At 34.7% G+C, this 19367-nt stretch overlaps 1 protein-coding gene across 5 annotated transcripts in view; it reads right to left on the bottom strand.

Moving 5' to 3' along the window:
* Positions 1–19367, bottom strand: part of SDCCAG8 (SHH signaling and ciliogenesis regulator SDCCAG8) — a 296601-nt gene that overhangs the window by 214523 nt on the left and 62711 nt on the right. For all 5 annotated transcript variants that reach the window (XM_074222889.1, XM_074222887.1, XM_074222888.1 and 2 more), the window contains one exon: positions 13489–13627. In XM_074222889.1, the coding sequence (XP_074078990.1) occupies positions 13489–13627 (139 nt within the window). The remainder of the gene's footprint in view (positions 1–13488; positions 13628–19367) is intronic.

Genomic DNA, 19367 nt, shown 5'->3' on the forward strand with positions numbered 1-19367 from the left:
AGAGGTTAATCCTTGGTGAATAGGCAATGGTTGTTCAAACTTGACAAATAACACACATAATTCAGTCAATCACTCAGTGTTTATTAAGTACCTAAAATGCTCCAGACATTGTGGTTAAGTGCTAGGGATAAGTATAAGGAATGAAATAATATCTACTTTCTACAACAAGTTTATTGCTATGGGGGAGACAAGTACATATATAACTATATATACTATAAAGAGAAAAAATATGTAAAGTAGTCCAATACAAACTAATTTGAGACAGTTAGGTTGCATTCAATACAGACTTTGGAGTGGCAGAACCAACAAAAAGACAGAGTAAAACAATTTTTGAGCTCAAGATATTTTAAAGGGACTTCAGGAAAGGTCTGCCTCCCTCGGGTAAAAGGGGAGCGCAGCCCAGCATGGGCAGGGAGCAAGGAAACCTGTGGAAGAAAGACCCTTAGTCACAGCACAGACCTGTAACTGCATCCTCTGGTTCCCAGCTAGGCAGGTCAGTGTACAACAGGCCCAGTGTAGACAGCATACTGTGAACCCCCAAAACCAACAAGTGCGACTGGGTCAGGCCTCCCAAATAATGGGAGCAAGCTCCCAGCATCTGAGGCCTCAGTGACCTGACCCCTACACAAGAAACTGGAGACTATCTCCCTGTACCCCAAAAGCAGAGCTCAATTTTTAAAACGAGCAAAAAAAATTCCCAAGAGTCTTAACCAGAAAAAGGTATTATGGCAACAGGGAAGATTAAAACACAATCTCAGAAAAGGAAAGCAGTAACAAAATGCCTACATGTGAAGCCTCAAAGGGGATTATGAATTGGTCTCATGCTCTTAAAATCCTCTTGGAAGAGTTCTAAAAGGATTTTTAAAAACAGGAAAGATAGAATAAAAATTGGTCAAAGAAAAGAGTTCTACAAGAGAATTAAGGAAAAAAAGACAACAGTTTAGAAAAGGAAGCACAAAAATAGACTGAAGAAAATAATCTCCTAAAATACTGAAATTAGCCAAAAGGAAGAAAAAAATTATTGGAGAAAGTACTTTTAAAAGTAAAATTGGCCAAATGAAAAAAGGAGGTACAAAAGCTAAATTGTTTCCTTCAAAACAAATCCTTAAAAGTTAGAACTGGGCAAGTGTGAACTAATGGCTCTCTATGACATCAAGAATCCAAAATCAAAAGACAGGAAAAATAAAAGAAAATATAAAGTATCAAATAGGAAAAAAGTGATCTGGAAAACAGATCCAGAAAAGATACTTTAAGAATTACTGGACACAACTAGAGAGACATGATAAAAAAAAAAGAGCTTGGATAATAGTAATTGTAATAATTGTAAATTATCAAGGAAAGTTGTTTTACCATCCTAGAATGAGAGTAAAAGAGCCCTTGAAAGAATCCACCGATCACCTCTTGAAAGAAATCCCAAACTTAAAACTCAAAGGAATATTGTAGCTAAATTCAAAAATTATCAAAGAGAAAATACTGCAAGCAGTCAGAAAGAAAACATTCAAATACCAAGGAGTCACAGGCAGGACTACACAAGACTTAGCAGTTTCAACATTAAAGGATCAGAGGGTCTGGACTATGATTTTTTAGGAAGACAAAGGATTGGGCATATAACTTTAAAAAAGCTAGAAAAAGAACAAATTAAAAATCCCCAAACAAATACCAATTTATAAATACTGAAAATCAAAGGAAAATTTAACAAAATTTAAAGAAAGAAAACTACTGAACTGATAAATAAGAGTTGTTTCTATGAAAAAGCCAATAAAACAGAAAACCCTTCGGTTAATTTGATTTAAAAAAAGAAAACCAAATTACCAGTTTCAAAGATGAACAGGTTGAAAATTTATCAACTAAGAGAAAATTAAAGCTAATTCAGCTATTTTGTCCTCAATATGCCAAAAAAATCTGACAGTCTAAATGAAATGGATTAATATTTACAAAATTATAATTTGCTGAGATTAACACAAGAGGAAATGAAATACTTAAACCCATTTCAGAAAAAAATATTAAACAAGTCATCAATGAACTCTTTAAGAAAAAAATCTTCAAGGGCAAATGGATTCACAAGTGATTTCTACCAAAAATTTAAAGAACAATTAATAACTAATATTATATAACTATTTAGAAAAATAGGTAAAGAATTAGTTTTATCAAACAAATATGGTGCTGATATCTAGGAAGATAGCCAGGAAGAGCCAAAACAGAGAAAGAAAATTATAGACTAAACTGCAAGTTTCTGCCATATTATTTTCCAGTTTTCCCAGCAATTCCAGAAGCTAGAATCTTTGGATTTATCAAATAGTAGATTATTATAGTTATTTATTATTATATAATACAAAAATGTTAAAATTTTAAATAAAATATTAGCAAAGAAATTACAGTAATTTGTCACCAGGATAATACACCATGACCAGGTGGAATTCATACCAGGAATGCAGCGCTAGTTCCATAGTGGGGGAAAAAAAATCAGCATAACTGACCATATCAATAACAAAAATTACACAACTATCTCACTGGATGCTGAAAAAGCTTTTGACAAAATATAGCTTCTATTCCTATTAAAGACATTAGAGAGCACAGAAATAAATGAATTTTCCTTAAAATGAGAAGTAGAACCTATCTAAAACCCTCAGCAAACAATGCATGAAAGCATTATAAGCTAAAAACATTCCCAAGCTTTATCAATAAGAGAAGAAAAAGAAACTAAAGGAATTAGCAATGAGGAGACAACTATCATTCTTTGCAGATGATATGATGGTATATAGAGAATGCTAGAGGATAAACTTAAAAACTATCTGAAACAACTTTAACAAAGTTCCAGGAAATAAAAATTATTCCACACAAATCATCAGCATTTCTATATATTATCAACAAATTCCAGCAGCAAGAGATAAAGAAAGTTCATTCAAAATATAGGCAATATGAAATACTTGCGAGTCTACCTACTAAGAAAAATCCAGAAACTACATGAATATAGTTACAAAACATTTTTTTCATATAAATAAAATCAGATCTAATTAATTGAAAAAATATCAATTGCTCATGAATAGAATGAGCTAATATAATAAAAATGGCAATTCTATATAAATTAATCTACTTATTCAATGTCATACCAATGAAACTACCAAAAAATTATATTATAGAGCTAGAAAAAAAATCAACAACATTCATCTGGAGGACAAAAGATCATGAATATCAATGAAACTAATTTAAAAAATTGCAAAGGAATATCACACCTAGCCATATCAGATCCAAAAATATATTGTAAATCAGCAGTTATCCAAACTATTTGGTACTAGCTAAGAAATTTCACAAGAACAATAGTAAGTAGCTATAATAATCAACTATTTGATAAACCCAAAGTTTTCAGCTTCTGGAATTGCTGGGAAAACTCCAAAACAGTATGGCAGAAACTAAGTATAGACCTATATCTCATACCCTATACCAAGGTACATGATTTAGACATAAAGGATGTTACCATAATGCCAATGAGAAGAGCAAGGAATAATTTATTTACCTGTCAGATCTATGGAGAGGAGAAGAATTCATGACCAAACAAGAGAGAGAAACCTTACAATATGAAAAATGAATAATTTTGATTACATTGAATTGAGAAGTTTTTGCACAACAAAATCGATACAACCAAGATTAGAAGTAAAACAGAAAGCTAGGAAACAATGTTTACAGTCTCTGTTTTTTTTTTTTTAAGAAAGATTTCAGGGGTGGCTAGGTGGCGCAGTGGATAAAGCACCGGCCCTGGAGTCAGGAGTACCTGGGTTCAAATCCCGTCTCAGACACTTAATAATTACCTAGCTGTGTGGCCTTGGGCAAGCCACTTAACCCCAATGCCTTGCAAAAAAAAAAAAAAAAAAACTAAACTAAAAAAAAGAAAGATTTCAAATATTTTGAATTTTACATTTTCCCCCCCTAATCTTGCTTCCCTCCCCCCACCCCACCCCCACAGAAGACAGTCTGTTAGTCTTTACATTGTTTCCATAGTATACATTGATCTAAGTTGAATGTGAGGAGAGAGAAATCATTTCCTTAAGGAAGAAACAAAGTATAAGAGATGGCAAAATTATGTAATTTTTTTTTTAAATAGTCTTTGGTCTTTGTTCAAATTCCACAGTTCTTTTTCTGGATACAGATGGTATTCTCCATCACAGAAACCCCAAAGTTATGACTGTTGCACTGTTGGAATGAACAAATCCATCAAGGTTGATCATCACCCCCATGTTGCTGTTAGGGTATAAAATGTTCTTCTGGTTCTGCTCATCTTGCTCAGCATCAGTTCATGCAAATCCCTCTAGGCTTCCCTGTATTCCCATCCCTCCTGGTTTCTAATAGAACAATAGTGTTCTATCACATACCACAGTTTGTTCAGCCATTCCCCAATTGAAGGACATTCACTTAATTTCCAATTCTTTGCCACCACAAACAGGGCTGCTATGAGTATTTTTTTGTAGAAGTGATATTTTTACCCTTTTTTCATAATCTCTTCAGGGTACAGACCCAGTAGTTATATTGCTAGATCGAAGGGTATGCACATTTTCATTGCCCTTTAGGCGTAATTACAAATTGATTTCCAGAAAGGTTGGATGAGTTTACAGCTCCACCAACAAGGTATTAGTGTCCCAGATTTCCCACATCCCTTTCAACATTGATCATTGTCCTTTCTGGTCATATTGACCAGTCTGAGAGGGGTGAAGTGGTACCTCAGAGATACTTTAATTTACCTTTCCTCTAAAAATTAGTGATTTAGAGCAATTTTTCATATGAGTATGGATCGCATTGATTTCCTCATCTGTAAATTGCCTTTGCATATCCTTTGACCATTTGTCAATTGGGAAATGGTTTGTCTTTTTAAAAATTTGACTCAGCTCTCTGTATATTTTAGAAATGAGTCCTTTTTCAGAAATAATAGTTGTAAAAATTATTTCCCAATTTACATTTCTTTTGATCTTGATTACAGTGGTTCTGTCTACACAAAAGCTTTTTAACGTAATCAAAATTGTCTAGTTTGTTTTTAATGATGTTCTCCATCTCTTCCTTGGTCATGAACTAGTTCCCTTTCCATAAATCTGACAGGTAAACTATTCCTTGATCTCCTAGTTTGCTTATATTATTTTTTATGTCTAAATCCTGTATCCATTTGGATCTTATCTTGCTATAGGGTATGAGGTGTTGGTCTAATCCAAGTTTTTGCCCTACTAACTTTCAATTTTCCCCAATACTTCTCATCGAAGAGAGAATTTTTATCCCAATAGCTGGACTCTTTGCGTTTATCAAACAGCAGATTACTATAATCTCCTGCTATTGCTCCTAGTCTATTCCACTGATCTACCACTCTACTTCTTGACCAATACCAAACACTTCTGATGACTGATGCTTTATAATATAATTTTAGATCTGGTAGGGCTAAGCCACTTTCTTTTGCACTTTTTCCCATTAAATCCTTGGAGATTCTCGACATTTTATTGCTCTGTATGAATTTACTTACAATTTTTTCTAACTCTGAAGTAATTTATTGGAATTTTGATTGTAGGGTACTTAACAAGTAGTTTAATTTTGGTAGAATTGTCATTTTTATTATATTAGATCAGCCTATCCATGAAGTTAATGTTTGCCCAGGTATTTAAATCTGATTTTATTTGCATGAGAAGTGTTTTGTAATTGTTTTCAAAAAGTTCCTGACTGTGTCTTGGCAGGTAGACTCCCAGGTATTTTATATTTTCTTAAGTTACTTTGAATTTAGATTTCTCTCTCTAGCTTTTTCTGCTGCAGTTTGCTAGTCATATATAGAAATGTTGAGGATTTATGAGGGTTTATTTTATATCCTATGAATTTGCTAAAGTTGCTAATTATTTCTAGTAGTTTAGATGATTTTGTGGGATTCCCTAGGTATACCATCATGTCATCTGCAAAAAGTGAGAGTTTTGTGTCTTCCTTTCCTACTCTAATTCCTTCAATTTATTTTTCTTCTCTTATTGCTGAAGCTAGCATATCTAATATGATATTGAATAGTAGTGGTAATAATGGGCACCCTTGTTTCACCCCTGATCTTATCGGGAATGCCTCTAGCAAATGCCTCATTGCATATAATGCTTGTTGATGGTTTCAGATAGATACTTCTTATTATTCTAAGGAATAATCCATTTAGTCCCACACTCCTTAGTGTTTTAGTAGGAATGGGTGCTGTATTTTGTCAAAAGCTTTTTCAGCATCTATTGATATAATCATATGATTTCTGATAGATTTGTCAGTGATATAATTAATTATATCGACAGTTTTCCTAATATTGAACCAACCCCTGCATTTACAGTCTGTGTTTTTAATAAAGGTCTCATTTCCAAAATATATAGAGATCTGCAACAAATTTATAAGAATAGAAGACATTCCTCAACTGATAAATGTTCAAAGGATATGCCAGGAAGTTTTCAGATGAAGAAATTAAAGCTATCTAGTGTCATATGAAAAAAAATGCCCTAAGTTGTTATTAATGCAAATTAAAGTAATTCTGAGGTTAAACCTATAAGATTGGCTAATATGCTAGAAAAAGGGAAATTATAAATGTTGGAGGGAATGTGGGGAAAGTGGAACATTGTTGGTGGAGTTGTGAACTAAACCAACAATTCTGGAGAGTAATTTGGAACTATGCCCAAAGTGAAATAGAACTGTGCAAACTTTTAATACAGTAATACCACCACTAAGTCTGTATTCCAAAGAGATCATGATGAAAAAAAAGGGGTAAAGACCCACAGATACAAGAATATTCATTTTTTTTTGTGGTGGCAAAGATATGGAAATTGAGATATCCATCAATTAGGGAATGGCTGACCAAGTTGTGGTATATGAATGTAATAGAATATTTTAATTCTATAAGAAATGATGAACAGGCTGAGTTTCGAGAAACATGAACTTATATGAACTGATGATGAGTGAAGTGAGTAGAACCAGAACATTGTATACCTTAACAGCAACACTGTGTGATGATCAACTAAGACAGACTTAGCCCTTCTCAGCAATACAGTGATCAAAGACAATTGTAAAAAAACTTGCAATGGAAAAATGTCATATATATCCAGAGAAAGAACTATGGAATCTGAATGCAGATCAAAGCATACTTTTTCACTTTTTTAAACTTTTTTTTTGTTTTTCCTTCTCACTTTTTCCCTTTTAATTTGATTTTTCTTATAGAATATATGGAACATGAGTGTATAGGTATAACCTGTATCAGATTACTTGCTATTCTGGGGTGAGGGGGGAGGGAAGAAATGGAGGGAGAAAACTTCACAAAAATGAATGTTAAAAATAATCTTTACATATAATTGAAAAAATAAAAAACTAATTGAAAAGAAATGGCTAATAGTTCATTGATAATAAAGAAATAGAGCTCAAAGCAGAAACTGGACTGGAAATGCTGATATCTGTGAGTAGTAAACTAGTGATGCTTGAACCCATGTGAGTTCTTATGAAGGTCACTAATAAAGGAGTGTATGTGTGTGTATGTGTGTGTGTGTGTGTGTGTATGTGTATATATATATACACATACACACACACATAAAGTGTAAGGCCTTGGTCAGAGGTATTGGGAAAAACTATGAGGGGTTGTGATATGAAGAAAAAAAGGATTAGACAGGCACTAGAAAGCCTTGGGCACATTTGAAGAAATAGAAAATAAATCAATAGTTCTAAAAAGGCTGAAGATTAAAGATGGGAAGACTGAGATTAGAAAGTGCTAAAGAAGATTGGAGGAAGACAAGGATACTCACTGAAATGTATGCCTTGGCAAAGAAAAATTCCTCCCTCCATTGTTAAAGACTTGGAGGAAAGAAATCAAGATTGGGAGATGATATCAAGGTATTTTGAAGATAAAGAGAAATGGAGAAAAGGGAACTCATAGTAAATAGCATCAATTAACTCAATAAAGTAAGAGATAAGATCCTTAAGCTTAGAGGGAGGTAGGGCAGGCTTGAGAAGATAAGAAAAGGTTAAAGGTTATAGAACATAAAATAGAAGTTCAACTAGGGAAAAATAAAAAAAGACAGCCTTGCTGAAATGAGGACAAGTTGGATAACAGGCATTTATAATATACTCATTCAATACTCTTGACTTTCTTCAGATTTGTTTATCAAGAGTGAAAGAAGCAGATGGTTAAGTAATCCAAAAGTGAGGATGGCAAGGGATGAATAACAATAAGACAAGGAGACAAGGGATTTGAGATCAAACAGAGTAGAAGTGAATTAGCTAACTATAGGGTCAACCCTGGAAAGGAAGGAAAGTGAAATCAGAGCAGGGATAATTTCATTACAATGTTTCAAGGGGTACAGGATACTGAAAGTCTCAATGAAGGCAAAGAATAGATTCAAGTTTATGATTGGATAGAAGGATGTTAGTTTTTAATCAAGGAAGTATCAGGTTTTTAGGTGATAATTTTTTTTTCTATTCTATTGATTGATAGTTGTCCTTTATAATCAAAGATCATGACATCAATTGAAAGATGGCATGACAAGTACATTATGTGGACTAAAGGGAATGAAATGATGTACAGCTATCCTTCTCACTAATTTTTTCAGAACCCTTATCACCCCATGGTCTGATTTAAAAGGCAACAGGATTTCTGGTGAAGGCCTGGATGTGAGTGTCTCCTATTTCAGTGAGGAACCACATTGCTTCAGGCATGCCACGCAAAGTGGAGTATAACATTTCCTGGGGACACTTGGTGACAACATGGTATATATATCCAAACCTGCTTTTCAATCATTGAATTGTCAGTATACTCCATACGCCCCCCCCCCCCCCCAAACACAAAGACTTTGGTTTCCTGGAGGGCCTCCCCCCCCAGAGTCATGGGAATAATATAGTTGGATCGATAGCAACATTATGGTTGGAACTGCTATGCTAAGATATCTGATCGACTCAGAACCTCTGATTTTCTCTCCTGATGAAGATTTTCTCTCATGCTTTAGCTCTGGTCTGTCTGTCCTGCACTGTTCCCAAAATATCCAATGATTTACTATGTGAGGCTGAGATGGAGTGAAAGGTTAGAAGTCTAAAGAATTGGACTAGAGAGTTTTGAAAGAGAATCAGCATGAATGCTGAAGTACCCTTATGTAATGAAAAGAGTTGAGAAGAAAATATGAGCCAGATACTGTGGTCTTTCATAAAGGAAAAAGAAAGATGTGGGACACATCTGGATATCTGACCAATCTATAAAATAATAATTGTCCAAATTACTAAGACTAGACACCTAACTAGTGAATTATTATTGATTAATCAATCATTATGGTCAGCCAAGTTAGGAATATGTCAGGATATTTTAGAGCTAGAAGGAATCCTAAGTAGTGGGTTATTCTAGTATATGGCATTTCACAAATGAGGGATGGAATCTAGGACAGAAATGCTCTAAATCACACAAATGGTTGTTGGTAAAACTGAAGGTTCTCAAATTCAAAATTTTTTTTACAATAAGAATTGCCAACATAGCTATAGCTATCAGTATTCCCCAATAGAAATTGCTGTACTCTCCAATGAAGGGGAGATCTTATCAAATCATAATTTTACTAATTCCATTTCCCATGCAGGAAAAGAAAACGTAGTTCTACTAAAATAATCAGGTACCCCTATCATGTCATAAAATTCTTTTAAAAAATTTAAGGGCAGCTAGGTGATACAGTGGATAAAGCACCAGCCCCAGAGGACCTAATTTCAAATCTGGTTTTCGACACAATACCCATGTGACATTGGGCAAGTTACTTAACCTATTACCTGACTAAAAAAAAAAATCCAAAACAAAATAAATTCTATTACTGGTTCTTCCAAACCTCAGATGATTTTGTACACTATTCTCATAATAATCACAAAATTCTAATTAATTTTCATTAAAAACTAATAAAAATGGAAAAATATAGCTTTCAAAAGAAAACAGCCAAGCTTGGCACTAAAAATTAAGAGAAATAAAAATAAAAAAAAAACAATCCCAAGTTGACAAAAAAAAAAGGAAAATGATATATACTCAAGAAGATATATGAAAAAAACAGATACTTTAATATATTTTTGGAGCTGTGAACTGCTCTAAATATTCTGAGATCACTTTGGAGTTGTGTGCAAAAAACTATTAAATTGTGAATTAATTTTTGGTTCAGAGATTTTGATTCTCCTAGATCCATATTCCCACTCGTCCCATCCCCAAAAGAGGAAAAGGTCCCATAAATACAAAAATTTTTATATCAGGTCTATGGAGTGAACAACTTATACAATTGCATAGTATTACTATTGCAAAATAATCAATCTGAAAGACTTAGGGACTCTAATCAAGAGAATTATCTTTCCAAAGGACTTGTGATAAAACATACTATCTACCTCTAAATAGAGAGCTAATGTCAATGTAAGGACTGAAGTATATCTTCTTTCCTTCTAGTTTGGACATGGTTATGTGTTTTTTTTTCTTTTTAATGGTTGAGAGAGGGAGAGGAAAGAAGGAAATTAGAAGCTGAAAATAAAATTGATTAAAAATAAACAAAAATACATATATTTCAAGTATTTTTTTCAACATGCCAGAGGCTACATGGAGAAGAATGATAGGAAATAAAAGAATAATGTAATTCTGTGAAAAGGCTAGAAATCATGGTCTAACAAAACTTGCTTTTTTCAAAAGTAACTAGTTCGTCTCCCTGTGAAATCATATGACTTTTCATAAAAAAAAACTTCAAGATGAAAAGTTATCTTGAACATCTTCCAATTTCACAGTGGAACTATTTTAATTTTTAATCTAGCAAAACTAGAAAGAATATGCTGACATATTCTCTTAAAGCTAGGAATATCAACAGGATAGCAAAACTCATCTTACTAAATATAAGTAAGTTTTTCATTTTAGCATAATATACCATCACAAAGTAATATAAACATATTAAAATGAAAAGAATTTTCAGTACCCTAGGAATTGCTATATTTCAACATATCAATAATTTAGTGTAAGGCAAATTCTGTTTTTAACAGTGATTCTAATTTAAAAACAGTAACTAAGATAAGGCAGCTGGGTCCTTAATACTGGATGAGGGCAGGAAATTAAATTTAAATCTTAACTTTTCTAATATTTTACTACTCAAGGAAAAAAAAGATTAAGGCAAATAATGGGAATAAAGATGCTGTTAGGCACAAAAGGTGACAGAACAGTAAGAGATCATATTCTAGATGAATATAAACTCCCCCGAGGGCAGGAAATGTTTCTTGCTCTTTTTGTACCTATGGGAACTAGTTCAGTGTCTAGAACATAGTATATACTTATTGATTTATTGAGTGGTTGAGAAAAAATGCAGTGGCAGGTAAAGGGCTCCTCCCACATTGACAGAGGGTAGTGGGACCTCTTCTGAACCAGTGAGAACCAGCAGTCCTACAGGGGCTCTCTGGTAACATTTCACCCAGGCAGATCTATTGAAAATCCAGAATCCCCTCTTCCAATACCTGCATCTGCTTGTTCTGAATTTTAAGACCAAGGGAGACCAAAATGTTAACAATCTGACCCAAAGAGATGTGGACTATAATTCTTGTCCTAACACAAACTCTGGGTCTATTTATGGTTTGTAAAATGGGGAGTTTAGACAAAGGAGTGGCTGAACTCCCTTCCAGCTTTCACAGGCTATGAGTTTGTGAGATTTGTTGGCTATTTGGCTCTAGCTCAGCTCAGTTTCAGTAAAACTTCAATGAGCTATACTTTGAGACCTTGGACAAGGTCTCATTTCATTTCTTGAAGCCTCATTTTCTTCTCCTATGAGGATTAAAAGAATCTTAAAGTTTCCCTCCAGCTGTAAAATGACAGTTTTAGGAATGAGAGGACTGGAGGATGGGCATAGTCTTTCAATAAGTTTTCAATTCCTTCATTTAAAAAAAAGCACCAATATGGGGATTACCACTTTCCTGATTCAAACCCCCAAAATCAGGGTCCTCAGCTGTCATGGGGGAGAAGACAAATGATCTCAGCACTAAGTGATCAAAAATAATTAGCTCCAATAAAAGAGGTAGCAAATTGCCTGCTTTCTCTGCAGAGGATGGGATAAACAGCCTCCTTCCTACAGGAGTTCCTCACAGCAATGAAATCAAAGGTTTTGGTTCCCTCCTACCCACAAAATTTTCAAACTGTATCCTCCCTAACTAGTTGGATTGTTACTTGTACCACCAGTGTTCAAGTCACTTAAACTCTTGATGCCTCAGCCTTGTCACTCACAGAAAAGGGAAATTGGACACAATTTGATACAGCTTTAAAAAGCTCAATCTATTGTCATTACTAGGACTATTTGATGGAGGCAATCGTTTTTTTCCACATCTCTCTTACAGAAAAGATATTACTAATTTGTAAGGTTAAGATGTTTGCTATGAAAACAGAGTATGAAATACACAGAAATCTATGTTAAGTGTTCAATCATGAAAGTAAACCAATCCCATAGTATTGAGGATCATAATTTTAAAGGCTGGAAGGAACCATGAGAAAAAAAATGAGCTACATTGGGTATGTAAGCAGGATACACTGCACTGAATAGATTTTTAAAAGGTACTAGCTTAAAGAGAACTGTGCATAATTATAACAACCATAGGCCAAGGATAATTGAATTACTATGATTAACAAAAAGCAAAACTCAAAATTATTGAGAACAAAATTTATTTAAACAAAGAAAAAATAGTTTTAAATTTTCTAAGTTATATGTGTCTTCTTAACACTCTCATATAGAAAGAAAATTTTGGTGTACAAAATGATGAGATTAGATTTTTTTTTTTGGTATCAATTTCCCCCCATTAAAAATGCATAATATAGTACAAAGAACACGACTTAGAATTAGAAGGTTTGGTGTTTAGCCTTGGTCCTGTTACTTACTATCTATGTAACATTACACAAGTCACATCAACCTTATTGAACTTGTTTTCAGAGATGTAGAAATGAAAAGGTTAGACTGGATGGCCTCTAACATCCTTTTGAGGTCTAATTCCATGACTTGATGCACTGCATTTAAGAAAATTTCAGATTCCTGTTGTGATTAGCCTGTAATACACTAATGGAACACTAGATGGTACCACATAACAAAATACTGAAGGATAAGATTGCCACTCATTTCAGGGAACAATTAGCAATTTGCTTTAGAATTTTATGTAATTTGACTTTTATAGATTGTAATAAAGCAGATTTCTTTTTATACATATATATCCCTTTAAAACATAGCCTGAACCTTTCAATATTCTAAAAAGAAAAATAGAACCTCACACAATATATACATTAATATGTAAGCTCTATGTACTTCTAAATAATTTTACAATGCCATATCTCCGAGTAAGTGATTTACTAGTGGATTTTTTTAAAGAATGAGAAAATTTCTAAAAAATTTAAAAAGAAATAGACAGCAACAAATGGAAATCTATTGTTGAAAGTACACAATTATGGGCAGACCATGGAAGAAAATTTTCAAAAGGAAAAATAAGTCACCTTCACTCAGCTCTACTCACCTTGGTCTTTTCAAAGTTGGCTTCTTCTGTCATCAGCACAGCCTGTTTCACTTGCTCATAGGCCTTGGATTCAATTTGCTGCATCTCTGACAAAGTCTTCCTTACTGTAACTAGTGCTGACATTAATTCATCTCTTTCCCTATCAGCAAAAGAAAAAATCCAGTGCAAGAAACAATGAGGCAAGGATATACTCCAAATAGTAGAATAAAGAGAAAGTGAGATGAAGAAAAAGGACAATAAGAATGCCAGCTTGACATGTCCCAAGGAAAGAACTATGCGCTCTTAAAAGGGGGGGGGGGGGAAGAATCCATTGCAAAACTGTATCTGAGAGTGAAAATAATCAGTCAAGTAGTAAAACCGGGATGAGACTAAATTTAGTCTTGTGGAATTTGAAAGAGGCAGAAGGGTGAGTTAGGGGCTGGGGATGGAAGTAATATACTGGGAAAAGAGACACTATAGCTTGTGAAGGAAGACAAGTATGTAGGAAGAGGGGAGTAAGAGTAGTTTGATGTTCATTGCTTTTTCATTTGCTTGAGGAGCAGCCCATGCTTCTCTCAGCTGTCAATGACCTTAATGAAGCCTATGTCTAATTATGTGATCCCATTACTCAAATTCCAATTGCTCCCTACTGTCCTGAAGATTAAATACAAATTAATCTGGCTTTCACAAGCCTTCATAATTTAGACTTACTCTCTCCTACCCTCAAGTCTTCTTGATAACATTACATTTATATGCTCCTCCATGTACTCTAGTGATACTGTCCCTCTCCTTGCTTTTCCAGAAACAAAACAACTCTGCCTCTACAGTATTTTCAATGTCTGTCTCATGCCTAGATTGATTTTCATATTCATCTCTACTTCTGGCATCCATGGCTTCAAGTCCCAGCTAAAAAATCTCACCTTTCTTTGTTGATTTTTTCCCAATTTATCCTATATATAGTTTGCTTGAACTTGTAACTGTTTTCATGGTTCCCCCCACCATTAGACTTTGAGCTCCTTGAGATGAGGTTCATTATTCACCTACTCCTAATACAACATTCATTCATAGGTCCACCAAAATGAAATCTGTTAAAAAGTAGAATGAGTTGTCTCAGCAGGGAGTAGAAAGTCTTTAAGGAGAAACTATATAACCAATTTTCAAGAAACAAAAGGGGATTTGTCTTGTTATCTAGTATTCAATTCTTTTTTTTCTCTTTTCTTTCTTTTTTTTTTATATAAGGCAATGGGGTTAAGTGGCTTGCCCAAGGCCATACAGCTAGGTAATTATTAAGTGTCTGAGACAAGATTTGAACCCAGGTACTCCTGACTGCAGGGCCGGTGCTTTATCCACTACACCACCTAGCCGCCCCCTATTATTCAACTCTTAAGATTCTATGAGATATTTAACAAGAATTTGTTTGAATTAAATGTCAAGGCAGGGTACACAATCTCAGAGTTTGACAAACTCGACATTCTTTGAAGAAAAATATTCCAATATAATGTGCTAATATATGCCAAATGGTCATTGGGCAAAAAAGAGAGCTGGATAGGCAGCAAGAACAAAAGAACAAGAACACCTTAAATAGTTAAGGAATTATTGACAAAGGAAAAGGTTACAATTGCACAGAAGTTCCCAATGCAGAAAGTGTTTTAAAAGTCATTTAAAGGTAGAATAAAGAATGGAGTTATAAAGGGGTATTTCTATAGTTTTTAGGCCACTTTAAGATCTCCAGTTTTAAAATTGTGGTTTCAAATTCATTTGGGATAACTGCAGTTTAAAATTTGGCAATAAAGGTAAGTGCCTGCCAAGAAGAAATTTTAATTTTTCAAATTTTAGCTTGCTTTGAAAAGAAAAACGAAGGTTAAATTTATTAATTTTTTTTAATTCAAAGACTTTTTAACTATTTATGGTTTTTGGAAAATGTCCAAGTTTTAAGACATGTATAAATATGAATTTATAGTATTATCTGTAGTTTCATAGAAGTTTGCAAATTATATGATACATGTGAGAATTTTTTCTGAGTAAAAATGTGATAAAGCTGATTTAAACAAAGAGTCATTTGTGATGTTAGATTATATTAAATTACACTGCCTTTCTTGTGTCCAGGTTTAGAGCATTTTTGTGTTGTGATTTTCTCATACAGGCAAGTTTTAAATGAAATTTACTTTGGTTAAATTTCAGAGAAGGGGGGAGGAGAGAGTCAGAGAGAGAAAAACAATGAGATAAGTGTTGTAGTTTAAGTCAAGAAAACTAGATTCAATTTCTAGCCGTGACATTTAGGGAAACTCACTTTACATGTGCCTCAATTTCCTCATCTCTAAAATGAGTAGATTAATATTTCACTACCTACAAAGTACTCTAAAATATGAGCTATTATTAAAAGAAACTAATTAAAAATAAGTTATTTGTTCAAATTAAATTTCATCAATTAATAATGCAATTAAAATTATATAGACATCTCATTGTGAGTCCTTTAACCTTCAACAATGGTGGGTTGTTGCATCTGAAGTATTCAGTTAAGAAATTAACAATTTTATTGGAGAAAATCTTAGTATAACCACACACACACACACACACACACATATATATATATATATATGTACCTATGTTTACTATAAGTTCAAGTATTTCAGTATTTGAATAGTTGAGGTTCAAAGTTCTAGAACCTAATGAGAAGTATTATTAGTGACTGCAATTTTTTTGCATTAACTTATTTTCACATTGCTACAATAGTCTTATAAAAGTAAACATAATCCCTCCTCCCCTCACAAATATAGAGAAACCTCAAGAAAAATTAAGTGAGAGGAAAAATAAGTGTACTTCAGGCTGTGTTCAGATACTATCAGCTCTGTTTCTGGGATGGATTGCATTCTTTGTCATAAGTCCATCAGAGAAGATGTTTCAATACTTTTCCCCCACAGTTGCTATTGCTAGCTGTATTTCTCTCCCTCCTATTCCTCCCCAACCCATTTATTCTATTCTCTTTCTCCTTTCACCCTGTCCCTCCCCAAAAATGTGTTGTATTTACCCTCTCCCACAAGCTTCCTTCTCTTCTATCACCTACACTGCCCTCCCTTCCCTATCCTCTCTCTCCTATAATTTTTCACTAGGGCAAGATAGATTTCTATACCCTTTTTTTGAGTGTCTGCATGTTATTTTTCTCTCTGAATCACTTTTTTTCTCTCTGTGACCCCTGCTTTCTTTTTTTAATTTGTTTATTCTTATTTTGTACAAATAATGTTTTTTAATACATTACTAAAATATTCTTGTTTAAGAGTAAACATAATACCCTCCCCAAAAACATATAGACCCACATGAATGATAAAATTAAGGGGAGAGAAAAAATTAAAATAAAAAAATAATTGTAGGTATGGCCAGGTGGCACAGTGGATGGAGCACTGGCCTGGGAGCCAGGAGCACCCAGGCCCAAACCTGGCCCCATACACCCAACAATCACCCAGTTGTGTGACCCCATGCAAGCCACCTCCAACCCCATTTCCCTGCAAAAAACAAAAAAACCCAAAATAAAATAGTAATAATAATAATAATAATAATAATAATAATAATAATAATAATAATAGTAGGGGCGGCCGGGTGGCAGATTGAGCCAGGAGCACCTGGGTCCAAATCCTGCCTCAGACACCCAACAATCACCCAGCTGTGCGGCCCCAGGCAGGCCACCCTGCCCCATTTGCCCTGCAACCTCTCCCCCCCCCCAAAATAATAATAATAAAACTGCTTCAGTCTGTGTTCTGAATCACTTCAGATGAGAAAGAAGGATCATTCATTCCCCCTCACCTTCCCCAAACTTCTACTTCATTACTAAAGTTTTTTCTTGCCTCTTTTATGTGAAATATCCCAGCCCATTCTATTTCTTTCCCTTTCTCGCAGTACTTTCCTTTCTTGTCCTTTAACTCCATCTTTATAATATATTATACCTTCATATTCAGCTTCCTCCTATACCTTGTCTATATATTTGCTCCTTCTAACTGCTCTAATAAATGAGAAGGTCCTTATGAGTTATCAATACATCATCCCATGCAGAAACACAAGCAATTCAGCATCATTAAATTCCTCATTATTTGCCCTTTCTGTCCACCCTATTTATGCTTCACCTAAGTCCTATACTTGAAGATCAAACTTTCTGTTCAGCTCTGGTCATTTCATCAGGAAAGTTTGAATATCCCCTGTTTCAATGAAAGTCCATCTTTTCCCCTGAAAAAGGATGTTCAGGTTTTCTGGGTAGTTGATTCTTGGTTGTAATCCAAGTTCTTTTGCTTTCTGGAATATTATATTCTAAGCCCTATAGCCCTTAATGTGGATCCTGCTAAATCCTGGGTAATCTTGACTATAGTTCCACAATGTTTGAATTGTTTGTTTCTGGCTGCTTGTAATATATTTTCTCTTTGACTTGGGAATTCTGGAATTTGGCTATACTATTTCTGAGAGGTTTTATTTTGGGATCTCTTTCAGGAGTGATTGATGGATTCCCTCAATTTCTATTTTACCCTATACTTCTAGGATATCAGGGCAATTTTCCTACAGAATTTCCTTTAAAATTAAGTCTAGGTTCTTTTCTTGGTCATGACTCCTAAGAGGCTCAGTAATTTTTAAATTTTCTCTCCTGGATGTGTTTTCCAGGTCAGTTTGTCTTTCCAATGAGATATTTCACATTTTGTTCTAGTTTTTCATTCTTTTCTTTTATTGCATTCTTTGTTTAATTGAATCTTGCTTTCTCACAAAGTCAGCAGCTTCCCTTAGCTCCATTCTAAGGTTTTTTTTTTCAGAGAGCTTTTTTATTTCCTTATCCATCCGACCAATTCTATTTTTTAAGGTACTGGTCCCATTGACCTTTTAGACTGTTTTTCCATTTGACCTAAACTGGTTTTTAAGATATTATTTTCTTTGTTATTTCTTGTATATTCTTCACTCTAAGCTGCTGACTTGGTTTTCCTGATTTTCTTGCATGGCTCTCATTTCTCTTCCCATTTTTTCCCCTCTACTTCTCTTACTTGATTTTCAAAATTTTTTTGAGCTTTTCCACAGACTGAGATCACTTTCTGTTCTTCTTGGAGGCTTTGGATACAGAAGCTTTCACTTTGCCATTTTCTGAGTATGTATTTTGATCCTTCATAGGACACCAAAGTCAGATTCTTTTTCTTCTGTTTGCTCATTTCCCCAGTCTATGACTTGATGTTAACTCTTGCTAAATGGGACTTTGCTTTCAGGATGGAGGACACACTTTCCCAAGTTTTTGAGGGTTTTGAGGTCACCCTCCCCCAGGGACCCTCAACTCCTTCAAGGTCTTATTAGAGACTCTGTGCTCCTGGCCTATGCTCTGGTCTGAGGATGACCACAAGCACTCCCCTCTGCCCATGAAATGCGAGGAAGGTCCCTGCTCTGTTCTGGCAGTATGTGGCCCCAGACTGCAAACTGGATCCAAGTATAAACAAAACAACAGTTATGTCCCAGGGATAGTGAAGACACCTCTGCAGTCTCCCCTGACCCCCTTACCACGCATGAGCTGAACACTCTAGAAGCAGGTGCTTGGTGGCTCCGCAGGAGCACTGAGGCCTTAGTAGTCTGGGCTCTACTCTCACTCTAGTGCTGACCTTTCAAAGTTGTCCCTGGCAATCTCTGGGGTGAGAGGTCTGGAAATTGCCCCTGCTGTTATGGACTTGGGTGCCCAGTGGGCTGTTCCAGTATGACTAGAATCGATTTTCTCTAGTGCAACCAGTGAGGCCCAGGTTGTGCTACAACCCTTTCCAACCCAGTGGAACAGATCCTTTCCACAGATCTTCCAAGTTGTCTTGGGCCGGAAAATTATTTTATTCAATCTTTCTGTGGATTCTGCCACTCTAGAATTTGGTTAGAGTCATAATTATAAGGTACTTGGAGTG

The sequence above is a fragment of the Macrotis lagotis genome, chromosome 2 (genome assembly GCF_037893015.1).
Source record: "Macrotis lagotis isolate mMagLag1 chromosome 2, bilby.v1.9.chrom.fasta, whole genome shotgun sequence".
In the NCBI taxonomy this organism is placed as follows: domain Eukaryota; kingdom Metazoa; phylum Chordata; class Mammalia; order Peramelemorphia; family Peramelidae; genus Macrotis; species Macrotis lagotis.